The sequence below is a fragment of the Mesocricetus auratus genome, unplaced genomic scaffold, assembly GCF_017639785.1.
Source record: "Mesocricetus auratus isolate SY011 unplaced genomic scaffold, BCM_Maur_2.0 Super-Scaffold_100011, whole genome shotgun sequence".
Lineage (NCBI taxonomy): Eukaryota > Metazoa > Chordata > Mammalia > Rodentia > Cricetidae > Mesocricetus > Mesocricetus auratus.
Window position 1 is genome coordinate 61,319,630 of NW_024429195.1, and position 26,124 is coordinate 61,345,753.

The window sequence follows — 26,124 nt, forward strand, 5'->3', positions numbered from 1 at the left end:
CCTCATGTCATTATGCAACTTAAACCTTTGAAAAGCTCAACTAGAAAATATGAATGTCCTTCAATGATTTACCGCTGCCTGCTTATACAATGTCACTCTTGTAACGTACTTTTGTTTTTTTGTTTTCCATATATAATTGGGCCTTTTCCTCTGTCGGGATAATCTCTTTTTAAGATGTGATTCTGTCCTTCCTCACCTGCCCAAGGCACCTTCTGATTGGTTTAATAAAGAGCTGAATGGCCAGTAGCTAGGCAGAAAGGGGATAGGTGAGATTTCCAGGCAGAGATAGAAACTCTGGGAAAGAATCTGAGGCAGATGCTGTGGAGTGGGAATTACTGTACTGAGGGGAGGCAATGAGTCATACGGCAGAGCATAGATTAATATAAACAGGTTAGTTTACAAGTTGTTTTTTTTTTTTAAATGAAATGCTAGGGATCAAACCAGGCCCGTGAGCACACTAGGCAAGTGCATGCAGTCCTAGGATCCTTAAACAAATGCAAGTCTACAGTGGGGAAGGGGAAAAAACACTCACTCTATGCCCCCCCCTTAACATCATGTTCCTTCCTTTCCTAGGGATAAGCACCATCAATAGCATACAAGAATCTTTTAATATTTTGCTATGAATTTATGTGCATATATAAACACAGCTACTTTTGTAAAAATTAACAAAGTACTCTAATTGAACTGGAATATGATTCTTCCAAATAACTTAAAAATATACCCTCAGTATATTAAGATTTTGTACTCCTAATTACACAGGAAGCTGAAAGCGTCTACTGGTATTTGTATTTTCTCTTTTGTGAAACATGTTTACATATTTTGGTTGAATTTTAAGGTAGTCAATAATTTAAAAGTATGTATGGGCTGTCTAGTCTGCTACATCTCAACAATATAATAATAAACATGGACTTTCCTTCAGAAAGCTTGCATACTAGCAAGAGTCAGACTAAATTACACATAGAAATGTAAGTGTTTGTAATCCCAGAGGCTGAGGCAAGAAGATGGCAAATTCCATCAAGTCTTGACTACATAGCAAAACCCTGTCTTAAACAAAGAAATAAACAGCATCAACAAAAAAGTAAAACTGTGTTCCGTCTTAGAATGATGTGTTATTTAAAGGATAAGATGAATATTTGTTACCCAAAATGCTTGGGACTAGAAGTACTTTGAATTACATATTTAGGAGCATTTTCTGAATAACTGCATATACCTAATACCTAATAAAGTATCATGACTATGGGCCTGAAGGCTAAACACAAATAACAATGATATCACACTTTTAGTATAGCCGTGCTGTGACTTGGCTGGAATACGAGGTCAGGTATGAACTTAGGTTTTTTTAAATACAATTTTGGATTTAAAAATTTCAGATTAGGAATGTTCAACCTGTAGCACGAAAACTGATTGGAAATCAAGAAAAGATTATCTGATGAATGTATACTTTCATTTCAACACATGAAACACTCACCAGAAGGACAATGTATTCTAGGTAAGAGAATAAAATGTGCCAACATTGTGGGGCAGAAAGTTTATGTCTCAGGACTCTTCTTGGAGTAACTGAAAAGACTGGTCAGACTCTACATCTTCAGCACACATATACACACATAACACAGAAACAGAAAGTGAAGAAAGACTAGGCATCATATGGTTACAGAGACTAAGCCTAAGTGGTACATTAAGGAAATATCTACCCAAGTTGCTTTGGGTATGGATGGGGAAAGATTCTTTTGTTATACAAGCTTTTTGTAATAAGTTTGACTTTTAAATAAAACAACATCCAGTCTGTACCCTAATATTTTTAAACTTAATACATTCCAAACTGTTTTTAAAATAACTTCCATGGAACATCTATAAAGAGGGATTATCCTGGAGGCACGTAGCTTTAACATATGTAACAGAAAACAAGCAGGTAAGTCCAAAGCAGAAAAGATGTGAGAAACTGCTTTGTTCTAAGACAATGTGTGAGTCAGTCTGCTAGGCAAACCTCAGAGACTATGCTCAGAACACTTCTTCTGTTGGAATGTTAGAAGTCACTCAAAGGACATAAAACTGAAAAGCCAGTACACACCTCAGAGCAAGGTTCGAAGGGTGAGCTTTATAAAGCACAATTTCAAAGAAACAGTCATCAAAGCCAAGCAAATAATCTAAAAGCATACAAACATGACAGATGCCATGAGAAATGAAAGAGAGCCAAGTTCTGAAACTGCTGACGAAAACTAAAAAGTTTGGGAAGTATGTAATCATGCATTAAGCATACACTAGTTAAAACTATCGGAGTATTCTAGAATTATCATTTATAACTATAATATTTAAGAAGGACACACAAAATTAAGCAGGATCCCATGGTACTAATTTTTACCTATGACTCAAAGCTGGCTGGGCAGAGAAAAACATCACTCTATGGTCTGTAGAATCTGAGCTTAGTGCTCACCTCTAATATCTGACTGACATTCATTAGTTTTTCTTGCTTTTCTTTTTGTTAGTTTCAGCAATAGCCACAGTGATCCCATCCTCCATTTCCTGAGGCTTTTGTGTGCACACTCAAACCCTGGTCCTACAAGCTGAAGAATAGATGGTGTACTGTTATTCAGCCAAATTGTAACAATCTTCAGCACAGAGAACAGCACTATGAAAAAAAGCCTCTGAGCTAAAAATAAACCTGCATTTAAAATGTTATGTTTTAACTGGCAAAGAATACACTGAATTAGAAGGATGACATCTTAGACTTGATGGAACCCAGGATTCACATTATCAAATTCTATTCTGGTTGCCACTGAACTTTCCTCACTGGTACCTCAAGGAAGAATAGCCCAAACAAACTTTCTAAACTTAAATAAACTTAACCATATAATCCTCCCAAATTATAAAGGCACAGAAGGAACAATCTTGTTTGGGATGAAAATGCAGACCTGAAAAGTCTTGACTCAAATACTAGTTCTGTCATTTCCTACATGTGACTTTTCTCTGACTTGTTTTCCTCATTTATTAAGCAAGACTTAATATATCATTCTTCATCAGAATCTAATTTTCATAGTTCAGAAAAATAACAGAATTAAGTTACATATTCATCAATTCTATAACCAACTCATTAATATTACTATAAAAAGGAAATTTATAATTATGTGGAGATAAGTAAAGAGAGACTACCACTTGTGGTCATGTTTTATTGTACCCCAGGACTACACCAAATGTGATTTACATTTTCCTTGGAGTTTCAGGAGTTTGGGATTGTACATGAGGTAACTATAAGATAGTATACTTCCATGTGATTATAAGGACAACTGAAATTATGTTAAAAGGTTGAGCATGGTGAAAAGGCACATAGTCAACACTGGGCATATGTCAGTTTTTACAGTCACCACGGACAACTACCTTTTTTCATTTTCCCGCCTACTTAAATACCTTAGGCCAGTGACTCTTTTTTTTCTTATTACCACTTTGAATCTCACTGCCACTGCCCTAGTTCTCTTGTCCTCATCTCTAGTCCAAAGGACAAACTCAGCATGGCACAGGAATCTCTGCATGCTGTAGCTGATATTCTCTCCATTATCTAGTGTCTTCATGAAAAAACTAGTCCAAAGCAGCCCCTACATTAAGACCAGCATTTGTATGGTTAACCCCTCCCCCAAACCCCAGTGGATCATAAAATACAATACATATATACAACACACTTCCTTCAACACCAAATAGATGAAGTATAATATTTATCCTATATAGAAGACCAAGCCTTTCCTTTGGATGTTTCTAATATTTTTATGTCTGTGGTGCTGTTCTTACATAAACCATACCTGAAATGCCTTAGCTATGCATCCAAAGCAGATATTTCATATTAACAAGCAAAGCAATCTCCATACATACTCTAGATTTTTTTCTTCCAGTCTTTTAGTTATCTCACCAACATATACTTAGCAAGAGAATTTGCCTTTGAGTCGTTCCCAAGAATTCAATTTAAGTTATTTCATTTCTAGCATGTTTCATGTACCTGGGACTATCCAAATAAACTATACAAGAATAGGCTGTAGCTGCCTAAGAATACATAACTAACTTTTGACAAATTGGCAATCTAATTGAGCATAGGGTCTGCCTTGGAATGAGGCTGGTATACAAATGACTGACATTCATTGTTTAAAAAAGGCTTTCCTCTTTGCCAGCAGGAATCAGCTGCAAAGAGCTTCTCTGTTAGGGCTAGGACCCTCATGTCCACTTCCTTTCAGGGCTGATCCTCCATCTGGCTTGAACCTGTATAGGGCTGAGCATGCCCCATGGCCAGGGAAAGCTGAACAACACACACACACACACACACACACACACACACACACACACACACACACATTGTTATTTTTATTGACTTTTTTCTTTGGCATTTTTTTCCTTCTTGGTCTCTTGATTGTTTGATTTTCACTTCTGTGTGGATTTTTGTTTTTGTTTAGTGGGGAGGGAGGGAGAATATAAAGGCGAAGTTATGAAGTTGGGTGGTGTCTCAGTTAAGGTGGTTTTCTTTGCTGTGAAGAGACACCATGATCATGGCAAATCCTTTAAGGAAAACATTTAATTGGGGCTGGCTTCCAGTGTCAGAGATTTAGTCCATTATCATCATGGCAGGACATGCAGTGTGAAGGCAGACATGGTGCTGGAGATGGAGCTGAGCTGAGAGTTCTACCTCTTGACCTGAAGGCAGCAGGAGAGACTGTGTACCCACACTGAGTGTAGCTTGAGCATATATGACCTCAAAGTGACACATTTCCTCTAACAAAGCCATACCCCCTAATAGTGCCACTCTCTGTGGGCCAATCACTCAAACACATGGGTCTACAGGGGCCATACCTATTCAAAACACCACAGGTGGGTAGGATCTAGGAGTTGGGGGAAAAAAGACATGATCAAATTATATTGTATACTTTTTTAAAACTAAAAGTAAAAATTTTTAAAATACCAATACTGGAGCTGAGTGGTGGTGGCACATGCCTTTTATCCCAGCAGAGGCAGGCAGATCTCTGTGAGTTTGAGGCCAGCCTGGTCTACAAGTCACACAGAGAAACCCTATCTCAAAAAATGAAAATACAAAATCAAAACCAAAAAACAATACTGAATTTTAGACAGAGGGAATAAGCAGACCATATAGGAAGATGTCTAGCTAGAGGTACCTAGAAAAGGGACCAAAGACAGAGTTAGACTGTCAGGGTGGTGACAGGCAGACAAATCAGACTCTTGCAGGTCAGTATCTTTCTACCCTGAACCCAGTATAAATGCACTGGAGGCTCTAAATAAGATTGTGATGCTCCCCAGCTTGAGGTACTGTGACAGCATCCTGCCAGCTATATGGAGAAAAACAGGTGGAGAAAAGACTTGGCAGTTTGGCACAGGAACTATATATAATATGCCACCAGAAAGCAACAGTGCCCAAGATCAGAGAGAATAAAGAAGGCGGTAAAAACAGTTAGACAGTAGACATATTTTGCTGGTGAACCAATAAAAACCTTGAAGATTTTAGTAGAGTTTATGGATCAAAGCTATAAAGAGGAAAGACCAAGCATAACTAAACTACCACAAACATCTTAACATTATAGTCTTAAATAGCCAAGCCTTTAATGGTCAAGTGACAGAGATAATGAAATTTTTTCCAAGTGCTATAAATAAGACCATGGAAAATGTTATTGATGTAATGCTACAAGTCTTTTTAGATATGAAATCTTTACTACTACTTCATAAAAGAAAATATGATAGTGTATAATTAATCATGCTATATTCTATGAAACCATATATGGCTAACCTAATATGGGGTTAATTTTTTTATATTATTTATACTTATATTTATGGCTACTTAAGATAAGAGCATTCCTTAAGTGTTTATAGTAGAAGCTTAAATAGGGAATATAGTAATGAAAGTAAAATATAAAGAAGACTCACTTCAACTACTAAAACATTAATTAAGTCACTCAAAATATTTTTAAATAAACATAGTAATCCCTACATTTCCCATGAATAAAAAAAGACAACTGGCAAGACTAGAGGTATAATTATTTAAACTAAACAATGTTTAGTGGTTAATTAAGTGGGACAGGTAAAACTGTGACATATACCACCATATACACAAAACAAACATGCACCTATCTCTATACCCAAATATGAGCGACTTCCAGAACAGCATATCCTTTTTTAAAATATAGAGCAGAGGAATATTTTGTCATTTATCTATAAAAGGGGGGATTACTTATTTTCACTAATACTTAGATTTAAAAATCCAATTAGAATATTAATAGAAAAAATGTTTTATAAATGGCTATCTATAAGGTATTGGAGGAAATTAAGTGGTTAAAATGTGATACTTTGCCTAAAAAAAAAAAATTAAAATGGAAAAGAATCTAAAACCAAACCAATGAACCAAACAATACTGTCAACTTGGTACCATCACCAAGAGCAAAAAATTATTTCAGATAGGTAAAGGGTGCATGCCTATATCCTAGGCCTCGGGTGAAGAATCATTAGTTTGAGGCCAGCCTAAGCTACATGTCAAGTAACTGGTCAGCCCAGGTGGCATAATGAAATCCACCTCAAAAAACAAAACAAAAAGCCATTCAATGAATTCACAAGTAGAATACCTTAAAGAGAAAGAAAATGCCAAAAACAAAACACTGTTACCAGGAGTGGACACTCAGTGGAATGTATGTATACTACACGACAAAGTTGATTAGTAACGAATGTTATTTTGCTACTATAATGTCTGGGAATACAGAATGAACTAAAGAATAACACCTCTACTGATTATGAATTGAGAAATTATCAGCGCAGGAGCAATGTACACTCTTAGGAAACATTACAGAAAGTAGAGCATCTTCAAGAATTATGACGTGATTTGTTAACCAAGTAAAGGCAACTGTCAAAGGCTGAAGCACATCAAATGCTCAAATGTATGAGCTTCAAAAATGCTTAACCTAAAAGATAATCAGCTCTTACTTAGGGTTTCTCTTGTGAGAACTCATGTTAAAAATCACCCTGGACTACAACTCATTAAACCTAACAAAGGAAGTGAAAGAAGTCCACAATGAAAACTGTACAACAGTTATGAAGGAAACTGAAAAAGATACCAGAAGATGGAAAAATCTGCCATGCTCATAGACTAGAAAAATGTATTATTATGAAAATGAATATACTATCAAAAACAAACTACAAATTTTATATAGCTCATCGAAATCCCAAGTTTATTCGTTATAGAAAAAAAACCACATTAATATTCAACAGAAGCACAAAAGTCCCTCGATAGTCAAAGCACTGCTGAGCAAAAGCTCACTGCTGGAGAAATCAGCATAACCTGTTCCAAGTCATATTACAGAGCCACAGGAGAGCAAGCATGAAACAGACACAGAGACCAGTCAAGTATTAGCATCAAGCCAAATGTAACCATGGATAGCCACCTGACTTTGAAAAAGATGTCAACAAACAAACAAACAAACAAAAAACACAAACCCCAAGCATTGAAAAAAGTCTCTTCAACAAATGGTGACGATGGTAAAACTGTGTACCTACACATAAGAGAATGAGCCTCTTTTACCCTGTATAAAGATCAACTGCATTCGGATCAAAGATCTGATACTCTGAACTGCTGAATGAAAAAAGCGGGCAACACTTAAGAAATGGGAACAGGAGAGATTTTCTGAATAGTCCTCCAATTTCAGGAAACAATGCCAATAACTAACAAATAGAATTTCATCAAACTAAAAATTTTCTGTTTAGCAAAGGAAATACACAAGTGAAGAGACAGCCTACAGAATGGGAGAAAACTTTTGCTAGCTTGTGTTTTTGATATAATTTATATTAAGAACACACAAGTACTTAAAAAACAACAACAAAAAAAGAAATCAAACAACTCAATAAATGGGATAATGAAACAAGACAACAGTTCTCAAAAGATAAAGTACAAATGTCATAAAACATTAAAAACATTAATTCTTACTACAAGAAATATACCATCAAAGAGATGCAAATCAAAACTACACTGAGATCCTATCTCATCCCAGTTTTAATGGCAGTCATCAACAAAACAACTAACACAAATTGTGGTGAGGATGTGCTGCTGGTCAGAATTTAAACTAGTGTAGCCACTATGGAAGCCAGAAAAGAACTTTCTCCAAAAAGATCTGAAAATGCACCTACCATTAACCCTACTATAGCACCAACTTCTGAGCATTTGTGGAAGGATTGTAAGCCAACTGCACTGGCTAGTTTTATGTCAACTTGACACAAACTAGGGTCATCTAGGAAGAGGGAAGTTCAGTTGAATAAATGCCCCCACCACATTGGCCTGCAGGCAACCCTGTGGAACACTTTCTGAATTAGTGATTGATTTGAGAGGACCCAGATTACTGTGGGTAATATCACCTCTAGGCAGATGGTCCTGGGCTGTGTAAGAAAGCAGGCTGAACAAGCCATGGGCAAGCAAACCTGTAAGTGATATTCATCCACGGCCTCTGTTTCAGCTCCTGTTAATCACCTTGAGTTCCTACCCTAATTTTCCTCAATCATGGACTGTGCCGAAACAAGCCATTTCCTCTCCAAGTTGCTTTTGGTCATGGTATTTTATCACAATAGAAATCCTACCTAGTCAGGCATTGGTGGCACATGCCTTTAATCCCAGCTCTTGGGAGGCAGAGGTAGGCAGATCTCTGTGAGTTCAAGGCCAGCCTGGTCTACAGAGCAAGTTCCAGAACAGCCTACAAAACAATACAGAGAAACCCTGTCTCCAAAACAAACAAACAAACAAACAAACAAACAAACAAACAAACAAAACAAAAAAAAAAGGAAATCCTACCTAATACACACCATACCAAAGAGATACTGGTACACTGATGTTTAGTGTAGTAAGTACTGTTTCCAATAGCCAAGTTATGGACCCTATCTAGTGTCAACAAAGGAATAGACAAAGAAAATGAGATAAATATATACAAAGGCATTTTTCCATCCATAAAGAAGAGTCTCCTGTGAAATATAATGAAGATAATTTTTATACTTGACCCATTTTTAAATAATAATAATTATTTTTTTATTTAGGTTAGAAGCAATCTTGTTTCACCTGTCAATCCCAGCTCCCTCTCCCTTCCCACCAGGTCCCCCAGTCCCTCACCCAATCTCCACTCTGATCCCCAGGGAGGGTGAGGCCCTCCATGGTGAATCTCCATACACTTGATCCATTTTTAATTAAGCTCCTACATATGAATGCATAAAGCCACAATTCTGGAACTGAGGTAATAATCTTGTGAACAAAGAGGAGACATGCCTAAGAATAAAATCTGTAATTGAGACATTCACAAGGAAAACCTGAAAGGCTACCAGTCCTTGCTGACAAAATTAGTTTATTAAATCTGTATGAATGAATGAATGAATGAATGAAGCCATTATTCCAAAGTACATACTATTGTGTATGACAAATGTCCTTGCTGATTAAATTTTGAATTCTGTTCAGGTAACTGGAAGCATCTCAAGTGACTCAGTAGATTTATAACTCAACTGAATCCATGCAAGGCAACGATATAGAACCATTATTATTGCCATTTCAAACTCAAAAAGTTTGAGTTTCATTTTCCAGGAGGAAACAAAAAGGTAGCTATCAAAAGCTAATATACACCAAGGATTTCTTATGTGGCACATACTGTGCTTAAAAGGCTACTCTAGTTAGCCTTACAACAATTCTATGAAATATTAATTCCATTTTATAGAGAAAATTGAAACTCAGAAAAATGAACCTGCCAAAACTACAAGCCTCAGTAGTGGATAAAAGATGCATTTGTAATCCACATTAGCCAACTCAAAGCCTAAGTGCTAACCTTTACATTATCTCTGAAGAACAATTGACAATGACCTCGTTTTTCTGTTAAGAGCTCTAAGTCCTCTACTAAGCTGAAAAGGAATTAAAGACATAAAGACTACAGAACATTATTTGAAATCTGAATAGCCAATGCCATGCAATAGTAAAACGACCGCTCAGTTGGTGCTGAGGAGATAGCTCAGTGGAGTGCCTGACTAATAACTGACCTCAAACACAGCTTTAAAAAAAGTCAGGTGTGATAATCTGTGACTCTAATCCCAGTGCTTAGGGTGTGGAGCTGTGGACATCTCTGCACCTTGGTGGCCAGTCAGCTTCATCTACTCACCAAGTTCCAGACCAATAAGATAAACGACACAGAAGCTGTCCTCTGTCCTACACATACGTCACACGCACGCACGCACGCACATCTGCACACACACAAATATCTCACACACATATATCGAGACTTCCTTAGCTTACAGATTAAACCCAAACAAGGTCAGGCCTCAGAAAGAAGAAACAAAGCTCTAACAGATTAGTGCAGTTGTGGCAGACATAAAACAACGCTGAATAGAGAGCCTCCAGTTTCTAGGCCAGGCCCACTTTTTATTATACTATATTGTTTCCCCTTGAAACATATATGTCCAATTCTCATACACACAGAAAGAACAGAAAACAAGCGAGATATACATTGAAGGTTTACTAAAAGTTAGTTACAATAGCACCCTCATATCTGAGGCTCCTCTCCTTATGTATTTGCAAAGCCGCTGCCAACTGTGGTCTTCAAATAGAGCTTTTTTTTTTTCCTGTTTTACTCTTTCATATAGCTTTTATAAAGCATATAAAAAGTGCTCTACATTAGTAGTTATTGTTCATTTTATTGTGCTTAAGTTATAGTCAGTATTTAGTAATTGATAAACTCTGGCATAAGAAAATAGATCATACAATGGTATCAATAGCAATTAAAAAGTAATTTAATGAAAACATTTTAAATGTATCTGTATTCCCATAATAAATGTTTGGACAAAGTACTCATACCTAAAAGACATTGGGAATACAGAGACTCTCACTAGATCTTCTACTAAATATTCCAGGAAATGATCTTAAGAAAAGCTAATGAAGTAAACTAGAGAATTATGTATCATTCTCCGAGAGTAACTCAGTTATATCAGTTCCTTCTGACAATTCCTGATTATATAGTAGATAAGACTGCTAAATACAAACCCTACATCATCCAGCCAGACTATAGTTATACACAGAAGAAAACAAATGGACAATGTACACATTACTGATTTGAATACAAATTCAAAAGGCCCCAGCAGTAAGAAACTCAGTATCTAGATGTGTAAAAATTGATTGCTTCCTTTCTGGGGAAGAATTTTTAGGAATTAGGGTAATTAATCATTAACAAGGGTTTTTATAGAATCTGTTCTTAATATTAGCATAAAACTAAAACACAGAACTGGCTTACTCTGCAATATCAAGATATCCACATGAAGCGGCTGCATGGAGTGGTATCCAGCCCTCGTTGTCGGGTTGATTGATATTTGCTCCATTTTCTACCAGAAACTTCACCATATCAACATTGTCATCAATGCAAGCCTGAAAACAAAATAGAAAGCATGACTAGAGAAAAATGGAATCAACAGTCTGAATTACATGTCAATAGAATAAAATTCCTGCTTCATATATCTTAAAACATATCCTCTGTAAATTAATCTATAGCATTCACGATTGTACAACTATCACACAGTACAATGATACTAACTAGATTCTAAGAGTTTTCCCTTAAATTCAAGTAATAGTACTGCATGCAACTAATTACTCTTTATGGCAACCCAGTAGGAAAACTGAAGCAACCCATTAAAATGCAACAAAACAAACAAACAAACAAACAACCCCCCCCCAAAAAAGAAAAGAAAAGTCAAGCCACACATGCTAGCAGACACCTACAGTCCCAGCATCAAGAAGACAGAGGTAAGTGGATGCCAACAAGTTTGAGGCCAGCCTGATTAACACAGTGAGTTTCAAGGTGACCAGGGTTATATAGTAAGGGCCTGCCTCAACAAAACAAGACATATATATTTAACAATCAACATATTATAATTAAGTACCAATACCTTTACTATAGCAGTGATTTCCAAAGGGTGTCTATTAGGAGATTAGGGGATGGGAAGGATCCAAGATCCTTTTAGGAAATTACCAAAATATTTTCAAAATAACATCAAAATATTATTTACTTCCAAGTGTATTTGTGACAAGTACACTTGGAAATGCAAAAGCAATAGTGATAAAATACCAGATGTGTTTTAGGCACAAATCAAGGCAGTGATGAATAGGACAAGTTAGCTTAGTAACAGTCATTGTACTAATGTTTTAAAAGTTGTTTTTAATTATAATTGCTCTTGATAAGGCAGTGGAAAAATGTAAATTGTATCAAACCTCAACTCTTGAATACATGGAATAAAGTATACATTAAAGCACTTTTCTGGACATGACAGGCATATTGAGACACTTGTTACAACTAGCTACTTTTCCAATGAGTATTACTTTTCCCTAAATGACCATTGTGAGTATATGTGAATTTGATTTATGGAAATATAATCTATCACTTCAAGAACAGCAATTAATATAAAAAATATACAACTAATAAATCACCAATGTGAAATTCAGGTCTTAATTTTAAAATATTCTTTATAGCATGAGAAAACTAATCATCAATGTATTATTAGTGTATGCATGTGGGTGTACACACATGTATGTATGGGAGGTCAAAGACTTTCTGTGGAGTCCGTTCTTTCCTTCCACTTCTATATGGGCTCTACATAGACCTCAGACCCTGAGTCTTGTAGGACAAGCACTTTACTTGTGATATCTTATGAGTCAGAGAATATTTCTTTCTAAGTTACTGTAATTTTATTTGATATTTTTAAATCCTCATTTCTAACATACGACTGTAAATATTAATGTAACCTAAAAGAACTCACTGACTCTTCAAAACTTAAGAGTAAATATGGAACCTGGGGAAGGGGCTAGAGAGATGACATGGTGGTTAAGAAGTCTTGCTGTTCTCCCTGAGAATCCAGGCTCAGTCAGCAATACCCACACGTGGTGGCTCACAATTGCCTGAAACTTCAGTCCAGGGAATCCAATCCCATAATCCCTCACTGGAGAAGATAAGAGCACCATGAATAAAGCCAACCAGTGCCACAAAGGGAGATCCTGTCCTAAATAAGCACAACTACAAACAATAACAACAAAAACCACCTAACCGGTTCTTAACCAAAGTATCTGTTTATACTTAGGAAAAGAAATCCTTTTCTGGGAAGGTAAACAACAACAAAAAGATTGGAATGGCAAAGATGAAATGAAACTGATAGATAAAACACAAAGCCCTTCTGTTCACTTTTGTACACATTTCATTTAACATAATTTCATAGTTGGTTTGTGCTCAAAATAACCAGCAAAACCATATACATCCTGTATTTGACCATGAGATTTCCACCTACTCCCCCATAGTGTTCTGAGCAAAGACATGGGGTTTCAGTGTCCAAATACTTTTATCTAACATTTTACCCCTTGAGATTTTTTTTAATCTGTTCTTATAGAAAGTAGAGAACACCATTACACAAAAATCAAACTGCATGAGGGTATCACTAAGCTCCTAGGTTGGATACTCACCACCTCTAGTAGTTGTAATTTTAACACTGTACCCCCACCCCATTAAATGTCATTTTGTTGTTGTGCTGTTCAAGTAAGGCATCAGCTCACTTAAATAGGATGAAGTTAGCAGTTTAGAGAATTTTTAGTGCATCTATCCAAGTTAAAACGTGACTACTATGAATAGAGTCAACTCAACATACGAAGTCCAAGTTTGCAACCATCAGCAAACGGATACCTATGATTGTCTCCTGGAGCTATAGAACTGCATTCACAGAATATGAGACAAGCCCCCTCATGCAGCTGGGAAAACTCAAATGTTACTGAATTCTTGAGACACTGGCACACCCTCAAGTTCACTAAGTCCCCAAAGAGGAGGCCTTAGTGACAGCACACGATCTACTTTTGGGTAGCCACCAGTGTTGCATAGCCAAAGACAAAATAATGGAAGCAAACTCACTGGTGGACCAATGAGCTGTTATATAGGTCTCTCTCCTCAAAGGAGACTACACCAGGCCTGCATTCCAAGTCTTAGACCTCTCTTTTGAAGGTCTGAGATAATGGAGCAGGACATTAAAAAAAAAAAAGCCATTGAATTCTCTTCACTTATAATTAATAGGAAGTCTCTGTGTGGTTATTTGGGAGCAGGCTGGCAGGACAGAAAAGTTCACCTACAGAAGTAAATTATGATGAGCATACTCTGCTTAGAATAAAGACATCTATAGTATTTTATTCAATTAAAGCAGAGTATTTTAGATAAACACAAAAAACTTACAAATAAAAACCCATCACACCAAAATTAACCCGTATATACATCTCAATAAACTTCTACACAGTTAGCCATTTGAAACAGAATCTTCTTTTCCTAGGAGACTGTATTCCTGAGTAAGTAAAAATAACTGGATAACAATCCTTGTATATAACAAACAATATAAAGCAGAAGATGGCAAATATAAAGGTGAGTAGTTTTAGTTGCCTTCTTATGAAAATTTCTTGGGGAAAAAGATTATTTTTAAAGTTTCTTCATTTGATAAAGGTTACTTGAAAAAATAAAATAGCATATAGGTAGTATCTATTTTTACAATAACTGAATCTCTGCAATTTAAAAATATGTATATGTTTAACTCAATATTACACAAAATATCACAAATATATAAAGCAGTTAAGGCTAAATCTGCTTAGTCCATAAGCTGTAATGTTTTAATATGAATTAATGCTAAAAGCACTATCACAAGCTTATATTATATCTACATCCCAAATTCATGGTGTAAATGTTCAAAGTGTTCTCATTAAAAACATCCTCATCCTTTAATTCTAGGTCCAGGCAGCACATTACTTTAACTGCAAACTTACTCAACAAACTGGTTCCAGTACATAACATTTCTGGTTTCACTGTTTCACATGTGTACATGGAAAAGATTGTGAAGTCTGTTTAGCTTTGATAATCAATAAACTGTTTTCCTAAAATATGTCAAAACCAGTGTATTTTGCACCTATACAGTTTAATGGAGCAAAACCACAATTACAAAACAATAGTGTTTAAAATAAGTTCTAATACAGTCATATTCCTTTTATTTAAAACACTCTGTAGAGGCAGACTGTCTGGAGAGTCATCTATCTCCCTGGGTGGGGGGCACACCTGCTGAGATAGAGCTTCTGGCAAATGAAGGTATCAACAGTATCCAGCAACTCAAAAGTTTACTATGAGAGGCACATGAATTAACAGCACAAAGCAATACCTGTTAAATGGTTAAGCTACCATTTTTTCTACAACTATTCACCCAGGTACTAAATCCTCCCACTTAATTTTTTCATTTTTAATATTTTTAATTTAAGAATAAGCATTTTCCCTCTTTAAATTATAAAACAATGCTAAATGGTGAAAAACTGTTAAATATTTCTTTTAGTACCACTGTGGTAAAAGTCCCACCTACAAATGATGTCTAAGTGGATGACAAAGTTTTAAATGGTGCACTGAGATTATTGTTGGGATTCCAAACCTCCTTCATACAGCCTTCCATGAGCTTAGTCACGCAAATTAGGTAAGATGCAAAAAGCGGAGCAACTAGAAAACAGTAGTTGCATATGAAGGTAATTATAGCAATTAGTGTGAAAACTTAATTGCCCTCAATAATTAAAATGCTTATGCCTAATCATTAGTACGGTTATTGGCATGTAAAAGACAATGTGAAAACTTAAACTCTGTATGACTCTTATAAGGGATCAAAGCTGTACTGAGGGAGACAACAATCTGTGGGCACACTAGGAAACAGTTCATAGACCCGTGTGACACACATGCTGAGATGTCAGTCTGTTGTAAGCGGAACTGAAATGTCCATGTCCAAATCATGGTTCCATTCTATTTTAAAGTGCAGCGTGACATTTCAAAAGAGGAATCAGAAGTGTGAGTTAGCTAATAAGGACTCAAGCAGTAATTTTATGCCAAATAACAAGCACCATGGTCTTGCACTAAGAATTGCCAAATAACTAAGATGAGAATCAACAGAGGCCATCTACTATATCTAGTAATGAAAGCAAGGAGGACTTCCTTCCACACTGCAGAAAGCATAAGTTTCTTAGTTTTCTATTGTCCCACCATTAAAGCAGGAACATAAAGTCTGCTCTTTAAAAGGTATACATCCAAATGACAAAATGACCAGAGCATTCCAAAACAGATTCAACATAATTATTAATCCAGAAGTAATTCTTTTTTTCAGAAAAGGAAAAATTGAGCTTATATCTGTGTTAATATATAGTGTCTTTTCTTTGACAGTAGAAAAGACTATACATGTATTAGCTGAATGAACCAGAGATGGCCAAATACAGACTATTAAAAAATAATAACAAGACAAAATATTTTGCCAAAAAAAACCTAAATTTCTATGGAGAAAGTTTAATTTAAGCACTGCTCAAACATTCACTCAACACTAAGTATTTGAATAGGAACACCTCAAAACTGGAAACAATATGCAAACATTAAAAAATGTTCCAATCCACTTATAAGTTTTCTTCCCTTATCGATAAAGATCTAGAAAGCACAAGTGAAACCTAAATTTTTAGAGGCCATACTTCTCATTCAGGACTTAGAAAGAAAAATTTCTTCTGAAATTTAAAATTCTTAGAACTATGAAAGGATTCATATTTTCAGCATCATTTTCTCACTAATAGTTTTTACTAAGTGCCCACTCTGTACAATCTATCGCAGCATGCATTCTGTAGAACCAACCATCAGCACTAGAGGGCACATTCTCCTTAATTTCTTTTGCATGGTGGCTGGTCCATAAGTCCATAACAAACAGGAGACGTGAATCAAAATACTAACCTCCTTAATAAGTAGGCACTAAAGACATAGTGTCTAAAAGTATGTACATAAAATTATGTTTAGTACTATATGAGACATGCTGCCTTATTACAGTTTCATATATTTACAGTCTTTACTCTCAACTATGGGTCCTGAAAAACAAAAACTGCCTATTTATTACATGGAACCTGAAAATGTTATTTCAATGATTTGCTTGTTAAGGGACTAAACAATCACTTACTTCTGTGTTCAAGACATAAATCTTTAATTAAGAAAAAAAGTAAAGCAAGTAACGTTTAAAACACTGCTATGAAATTTATGAAAAATAACAGAAAAGTCAGTATGTGACTAGAGACAGGTTAAAGCAAACTTCTGGAACAAAATAAATCCTATGCCCAGTTTCAGCACTATTGGAGCTCTGGAGAAAGGAAGCAACTACAAGCAGCTATTTCTCTGATAAGTCTGAGGTTACCATTCATGATTACAAACTCAAGATAAGAGTTTAGTAAATCAATTTACCAATGAGAAAACAGCCTTAGCTTTAATGGAGGAAATAAAAGTATCTACTATTTTATTCAAGCAAATGAAAAGAAAAACAAAACAGGCTATAAAAGAATATATACACAGTGGGTCTGATGACACTGTCTCATCTACTTGGAAGACTGAAGCAAGAGGACCTTAAGTTCAAGGCCTATGTGGGATACAGTATGTTCTAGACCAGGCTGAGTAAGCTATGAAAGCCTGTCTCAGAAAGGGGGTTGGGAATACAAACTAGCATTCATTAGGCTCAGAGTTCAATTCTTAGCACAACCCAAAATTATACATCAGGATGCAATTGTTGCCACTGATCTGACAAATGAAAATAAGTCTGAATACAGACATCTTTAAGTCATTGAATTGTTCTGCCTTCTGCTGAGGACATTAGCATTCTTATGGCTTTCCAAAACAAATAGATCATAGTTTTTAACATCTAGTAGTTTCTAAATGAAATTCTTCAATGTTTTGCAAGCCAATTCAACAGTTATCTTGTGTTGAGAAAGTTGGTTGCTAGACTAGATTTCTGCACTCATATAACATAGTTTATAGTCTGACAGGAAGAAACATAATTAAACATAAAATAAAAAGTCACTGTAAATTGTATGGACTAAAGTTCTAACCTAGATTTGAAGGCACAGGTGTGGGAAACAAAATCTCTGAACAGCCCCAGAATTTCCATCTTAAGGAGTTCTTAAATCTATTCTATAAAATAAATTTTTTCTTGTTTTATAAGCATTGCTGCCCATGGTACCTGATCTACAGGAACAGCCAACAGGCACAAATAGCATATTTAATGCATGTCATAGAAAAGACTGAGAATCTCCAAAATGGAAACAACAAATAAGAACAGGGGCTGGAGAGATGGCTCAGTGGTTAAGAGTACTGACTGTTCTTTCAGGGGACCCAAGTTCAAAATCCAGGTTCAACTGCCAGAACCCATATGACAGCTCACAACTGGCTATCACCCCAGTTCCAGGGAATCCTATGCACTCTCTGGGACTCCTCGGCCACCAAGCCACACAGACATACATGTATCTCATAAAACCCATAAAGATAAAAACAACAAAAAGAATCAGAACCGGGAGCATTATCCTAAAAAGAAGGAAATAAATAGACCAAGTGTAGTGTTCTATGCAAAAAAAGAAAATGGGAACAAAACTAAACAAGACGTTTAAGGAGGTTAAGTGTTTCCTAGTGATGATGGCAAAGCTGAGGTCACACGTCATTGAATCTACCTCCTAAATAAATGCCAACCTTTCTGTACTACTTCTGAATACGCTAGAAACTGTTCTAAGTGCTTCACATGCATTAACTAAACTATCTGCATAGCAACCCCATATTCAAGACTATTATCATATCGCCATTTAGCAGCCGATAACTAGGAAGACTGAGTTTATAACTCACAAGTCTGGTTCTACTACCTGTGTCTCTAACCGATACAATAATATCCCTAAATATGTGCTCCTAGCTACTGTCAAATGCGTATGTCCTATCTTGTCAATGCAACTTCACTCTAGAATTTATTCTGTAGTTTTGTAGACATGTGCACAAAATTCTCCATGAAAACCTGGTAAGTTTAAATACCTTCAAATAATTAATTCACAGGCTGTCAACCCAGTAACAGCATTCCTCCAAAGACTTTGCTTCAGTTTCTGCCTCCAGGTTCCTGCCTTGGTTTCCCCCTTAACTATGGACTGTGCTCTGTATGGCAAATAAACTCCACCCCAAGTCGCTTTTTCATGGTATTTATCACAGCCAACAGAGAATCAAACTAGAACATAGCCTAACTGTCATCAATGAAGAACTAATTTGTGGACATTCTACCAAGTGAAAAGTGTTAAGTGTAAACATGAATAAAGTTTCTAACCAGTGTTACAAATAAAATCAAAGTAATTAGCACATATTTATGTACAAACTCTTCATATATCACAAATTATGCCTGAAAAAAGTACCAATTATGGTAGGATATGGCTAGGGCGACTGCAGGGCACATAACTTGGTAGAACTTTCATAGGAGGGAAGGCTTTTATGGTAATGTAATGAGCTGCATCTTCTTTCTGTTTACCTCAGCAACTTACAGATTCCTCACTCAAGTAAGCCACAGTGATTCCAACATACGAAGAACCATGAAGAAAAGCTTATGTGGTAGTGCATACCGTAGATTCTTGGGAGATGGAGGCAAGAAAATCAGAAGTGCAGAGACATCCCTGGGTACACAGTGAGTCTGAGGCTACATGAGACTGTCATTCAAAAGATGAAGTGGAAAACTATATATCCTGTGTTTCTGCTGGTTTATATTCTTCGTACTATTTGCTTGCCATTAAGTACAAATCTATACAAGTCTAACTTTATATCTGAGAGTTCTTGCATCTGGGAGTCTAAGACCAAGGCAAGGGCAAATTCATTAACTGGTGAGGACCTGGTACCTGGCACTTTTCTAGCTATATCCTCATATATTGGGAGGACAAATAAATCCCTTTGGAACTCTTTTATGGTTAAAATGGTCCTATTACAATGTTTCCTTAGTATATCTTACTATTAAAGGAACTAGTTTGGATATATAAAAAAATAACAAAGCCTGGAAATGTATGCCTGTAATTCTATAACTTGGGAGATGGAGGCAGGGAGATCAGGAATTCAAAGTCATCCTCAGCTACATAGCAAGTATGGGCCTCATATAACTTTGTCACGATAAAGAAAACAAAAAGCTACAAAGCACACCATAAGGGTTTCTGTAGAAGGTTCTGAAATCTTTCCTGATTGATGGAAATTATGGATAATCAATATTTAATGGCAATTACTGTTGATTTTTTAGCACCAATCATAGAATCTAGATCAATTTAAAAAAATGGCTAAGCTTTCATTATAATAAGCTTGCCCATCACACATAATACCTAAAAATGAATTTTAAAACACCACTCTGCAGAAACTTATCTGTTATAAGTGAGCTTAACACTGCACTGTCAACTCTGGATCCATGATACAGAAAATAATCAATAACGAATTAAAATTCAATGTGGGAGAGAAAACTTTGCATGTATATTTTATAAATCATTGACTATCTAACCACACAATGATTAAGTTTGCAAATTTGGAGAGAATTCTCCCATTAAAAGGTTTAACACATGCAGAGGTTTCTCCGGTAGAAAGTCAGACATTACAAAATTCTGCTAAGACAACTAATGTGCTGAAAACACAACAAAAGCACATTCTGAGGCTCTGTTAAGGGCTGGCTACGCTTGAGTATCTTCCTCATGAGAGCCTGTTGGGGACTGGTCCTCATGTGGCAGCACCTTTAGCAAGGTGTACTGGCTGCACTCACTACCCCAACGAGATCAAGGCAATTCTCTCTTCTACAAAGTCCTCTAATTGCAGGTTCAAGAAAGCAAACATTGTGGGGATGGGGACAGGAGACGGAGGGGCGGGGGGACGGACGGACGGGGGACAGGATGGGAGGGACTGCCACCAAGAACTTGCAATCTTTTTAGTCCTAAGTTTAGAACTTGGTAGCTTCTCTGGAGGAAGACAAAGGATGTCCACTCTTGGGCTTTACTAGGTAATGGTTAAGGCATTGGCATACCCTCCAAATTGCTCACTCAATTTCACCTTTTGTTAGGCTAGAGCATTTATTTTAACATCTTCTCCAGCTTAGATAAACATTGCTGGGATTGAATGACTGTTTTGTATGACATTATGAGTATACCTGTCCTAGCATACTTAAAACAGTGTTGTAATTACTCCTATTATTTCTCTATTCTTTTCTTCCTTTGTCAGTTTCTACTATACTATGAACCCTCAAAACCAAGCTCCCCCACAGTTGTCACTGTACTGACAGACCATACTCAAATAGTGAATAGGAGGAGCTTGCAGAATGGTACAGCTTTACTAGTAGGACTCAATATATAATTGAGTAGCTGACAATCTTTGCTACTCATAGATCACCATGATCACAGAAATGTGTGTGAGTGAGGAGAGAGAGAGAGAGAGAGAGAGAGAGAGAGAGAGAGAGAGTGACTATGAGAGATGGGTTAATTATAAAGTCCCTAAGGTTAAATGAGAGAAAATAAGTTTCCTTTCACCTTAATGGCTCTGTAAACCGACACTAAGAATTTTCAACAAAATATTAAGTGGCCTTGGAGTTAGAGGTATAATGATACTAGAAACCACTCAGAAAAAAAAAACCATAATTGTCAAGGGGAAATGATAATTTTGCTAGATCTGAATAAGGAGCACTAGAGTTGAGAGCAGTTATCCAACAGTATGCTGGCTTTGCTTCTGAATCTCACATCCTTTTCATGCATGCTCTATTCAAAGAGCAGCAATAGCACCACAGAAAGACTGCCAAGCAGCAATTTCACTTTCCAGCTTCAACAGCAGCGTACCATCAACAAATTCTCTATTTCCTAGGTGTGACACATACAGATATAGCATATCCCCTTGTCCACGGAAAGCCAAAATAACCAGAACTGCTTTGCAATTTTGTTTTTAAAATCAAATTATATAACCAATGTCATGTACCTTTGGTTAGTGTTAGTTCTACCATGAAAATGCCACCACAAAAGGAATTCCTTCTTAGTAAGAAGACTACTAATGCAGCACAGAAGGATCTTGGTAATTCGGCTACTGTGGTAATAAAGGCAGCCAAGAACAGTGAAGACAAAGTAAAAGCCAGTCTGCATTTTTTTTTTTTCCTTTTTGGAATGGTGCCTTGCATTTTACTGAAAGTCTGCAAGCTAAGTCTTGACCATATAAGGTTCTGGGATTCCCAAGAAGAAAAAGCAGAGGGTTAAAGTCAAACTTAAAAGCCTTACAAGAACTTAGGTACCAAATTACTGTGAGAGAGTTCAAATATTTTATTCCAGGCTATTGGACAATCTCAGAAGTGTTACTGAAAACTAACAAGTAAACAAACAAAACAAAATCACAATGTATAACCCTGACTACACACGGAGCAGTTCCGTTTCCTCTGGTGCAGCTTTTCCTTTTTTATTACACATCCCTTTTTCATGTTAACCAAGCACACAAGTAGAAGCTACCTTTTCTCCATTGATTTACTCTGCCATCAAAGGTCATCTCTGATGCTAATACATCACTGAGTACGTGACTCTAAGTAATCAGAAGTTTATACTTAATATAGTTAAAATGATCCTGATCATGTTTCTTGGAAAACACATTTTCTTTTAACAAGATATCTGTTTTCTAGTTTGCTTTTAGCTATTATGTTTTAAAATGACCTCATAGCATCTTACATCTTACTTTCCATTCTAATTTATGGCTTTAATTCACCAAACACTAAAAAAAAAAAAAAGAAAAAAGAGCCTAAAGTACACACAGTACATAGCAATAGGTGAGGTCATCTGCATAATATAATATTCCTTGTGCCTAAGCACTGTGAAAATTCTTTTTTCAGTTCTGTAGTAATACCTTTCTCCCCTCATTTAAATTTCAGGTCATAAAGTTTCCAACACTGGAAGAAAGTTATTAGAGGAATTGCAGCCTATAAAAATCTAAAGGGGATAATCCTGAAGGAAAACAAGCATACAAAAAAAACCAACCTAATAAAAGCACTAGTCTTGCTTTCTTTTTATGGAGGTAATTTAGAAACACACGTGAAGTAATCCCTACAGAGGATTTCAGAATTCCGATGGAAGAAAAATTAAAACCAAAACAGTGAAAGCTCGAAGTAAACGCATAGAGACTCTAAGCTAGCACCCCACCCCTGCTCCCCACCTCCCTGCCTCTGATAGGATCTTACTCTGTAGCCCATACCAAACTTTAATTCATAATCCTTCTGCCTTGGTCACCTGCAAACTAGGATTACAGGGATGTACACCCTGCTTGGTAACTGTTTTCATTATTTGTAACTTATTTACAACTTCACATATTCATAATTTTAGCATAACTATACTATTAAATCATGTAACTTATCTTTCATATATATTAGGGCAAAAAAAGGATGTAAAAGAAGGCCATTTTACAAAACTTAGTAATGTCTAAAACTCAATAAAGTTACAGCTAACACAAATGAAGTCTTATGTGATACAGCTATTCATGTTAATATGAAAGCATGAATAAGATATGCAGGTGAGTTTGAAAGTGTTTTTTTTTCTTTTTATTGTAATAAGTCATTTCTTCCAGAAAAATCCTTTGAAAGATTAAAGAGTTTTATTCCTATTTTTCCTTTTTCCTTTACTTCCTTCGCCACACAGCTCCATTGTTTATATCTTTTCAATAATTATTTGGTATCAACTATTTCCTTGGGTATATGGACATATAAAGACAAATTGTAACTTGTATTTCCAAACAGACAGGAGGCTGGTTTTACTCTAACATGGCAACTAGCATATTTCTTTGTAGGAGCTCAGAAAACTGGCAACAGCTAAGAAGTGATGGGGCTTCTAGGAAGCAGTTTGAAGTTCTGAAGGACAGGATGCAAGGGGGGAGAAAAGAGCAGAGTATCAGAGCCGGAACATTTACTATTAATGATCGTGGGTTGAAAGAAAGGAAAGCAGATGACTAGAAAGAATTAAGCAGATAGAAGGAGAGGGCAATTGCAACTGACTTCATAAACCATGCAAAGAACCACAAATTTAGTCTGCACAACAAAGTTTTTCAAATATAAATAAAATACAGGGATCTTTGAAAGAAATCCATAAAATTCTCCTTAAATTGGCCAAAATTATCTCTATGTTATTTAAATAAATGCTAGCATAAACTTAGGCCTTTGTACACATGCTTTAAGCAAAATACAAATGAAAATAAACTTTGACATCACTTTGCCTGTAAAGGGGTCAGTCAATGATGCAACTTGCTGAGAACCATCCCTCCTCACTATAAGCATGACATTTTTATTAAAGTCACCCTGGTCCTTCCTCATCTGTCTATGACAGTAAATCTATTCTATTTGTAAATATTCCCAAGTGAAAGCAAATGCATAGATCTGAAATTAAGAAGCAGCCACTTACCTGTCCACCTGACCAACTGTGTTCAAATATATATTTTCCTCCCCAAAATTAGTAAAACATAAACACTGCATTGGAAATTAAGGGAAAGAGGTCGGAAGACTGCCTCTTAATTTTCATGTTTTTATGATTAGATGGTACATACCACTGGCACTAGGCACACAAATGGTATACAGACATATGCAGGCAAGATACCCATACACATAAATAAAAATAATAATCCCAAAGATAAATTCACTATCTTGTTGTCATGGATAGATATAATAAAATTGGAATTCTACACAGTGTACAATGACTCTTAAGAAACTCCCTGACACTTTCCAAAAGTCACTGTACCTATTCACAACTTCATCCACAGAGGCTTACCAACTCTCCATACCCCCAACATCTAACAATGTTTTGTCACATTAGCCTTTTGATTAGATTACATTCTTCCCTTGTGGGTACAACTGGTACCGCACTTACCTTTTATGTCATTCTATATGCCACTACTTACATATAAATCACATTAGCCGTTTCCTCCCACAATGTTTAAAATGAATGCTCTTGTAAATCAAGCAAACTATTAGTTTAACTAAAACATTTAGTAAGACATCTTTACTCTTTCCATTCTGAATAAACTGAGGAAGTGGGGTTTCCCTGAAGAAATATCTATGAACTCAGGCTACAGATGAAAAGGTTTAGCAACTACCTACCAATTTTATCTTATTCTTTTCTGATTCCTCTCCCTAAAACAATTATGAATTTTTACAGTGGTGTCATATCTATCTATCTATCTAGCATCCACCCACCCATGTATCTATCATCCATCTATCTACATTATAAGAGCATAAGGAAATAGGATATAGGTTGTACATTAGAATGCCCAAGACTTTTGTCATCTTTGGTTGTTGATGATTTTAAGCATCTAGCACAATTTGCATAAATATACACAATTTCCTAAGTGTGTTGTCAACAAATGGGAATATACTTAAATCTTGAACAATAAAGTGTCTTACAAGCACAGCTTTTAAAAGGCCAAGCATAACACTCACAAATCTATCCTAGAGAATTTTGATTCTATCCAGGATTCAGAACTATTTTCCAGGAGGAATCTTTGTATATTGTGTAATCACTCTTTTAACGTAAGGACATGGTATGGTACTCTGAATGTAATTGGCCCCCATAATCTCATAGGGAATGGCACTATTAGGAAGTATAGTTTTGTTGGAGGAAATATGTCACTTGGGGGCAGGCTTTGAGGTTTCCTATGCTAAGGCTACTGCCCAGTGTGTCAGTAGACTTCCTGTTGCCTGCAAGATGTAAGACTATGGAGCAGCTCCAGCACCATGTCTGCCTGCATGCTGCCAAGCTCCCCCACTATGATGATAATGAACTCAACCTCTGAAACTGTAAGTGGGCCAACCCAATTAAATGTTTTCTGTATAAGAGTTGCCATGATCATGGTGACACTTCATAGCAATGAAACCCCAACTAAGACACGTGACTTCTAGGTGAGCGTACACTGAATTTCAATAGGAGAGTGTTTCTAAACAATCAGCAAGGCTGTACTAAATAGGCTCAATCACCAGAGTTGTCAGGTGCCACGGCACAGGGTCATCTGCTCATTAAAAACTCTTACGTCTTGCCGGGCGGTGGTGGCGCACGCCTTTAATCCCAGCACTCGGGAAGCAGAGGCAGGCGGATCTCTGTGAGTTAGAGGCTGGGCTGGACCGACAGCCTCCAAAACAATACAGAGAAACCCTGTCTCGTAAAAACAACAACAAAAAAACTCTTACGTCTTGTTACTCATTAGTTTAATTTTATAAGTACAGGTGCTTCGCCTGCATGTGTGTCTGTGCACTATATACATGCCTAGTACTTGT

At 36.3% G+C, this 26,124-nt stretch overlaps 1 protein-coding gene across 5 annotated transcripts in view; it reads right to left on the reverse strand.

Moving 5' to 3' along the window:
* Positions 1–26,124, reverse strand: part of Ppp1r12a (protein phosphatase 1 regulatory subunit 12A) — a 109,131-nt gene that overhangs the window by 60,375 nt on the left and 22,632 nt on the right. For all 5 annotated transcript variants that reach the window (XM_040754933.1, XM_040754934.1, XM_040754932.1 and 2 more), the window contains exon 2: positions 11,271–11,401. In XM_040754933.1, the coding sequence (XP_040610867.1) occupies positions 11,271–11,401 (131 nt within the window). The remainder of the gene's footprint in view (positions 1–11,270; positions 11,402–26,124) is intronic.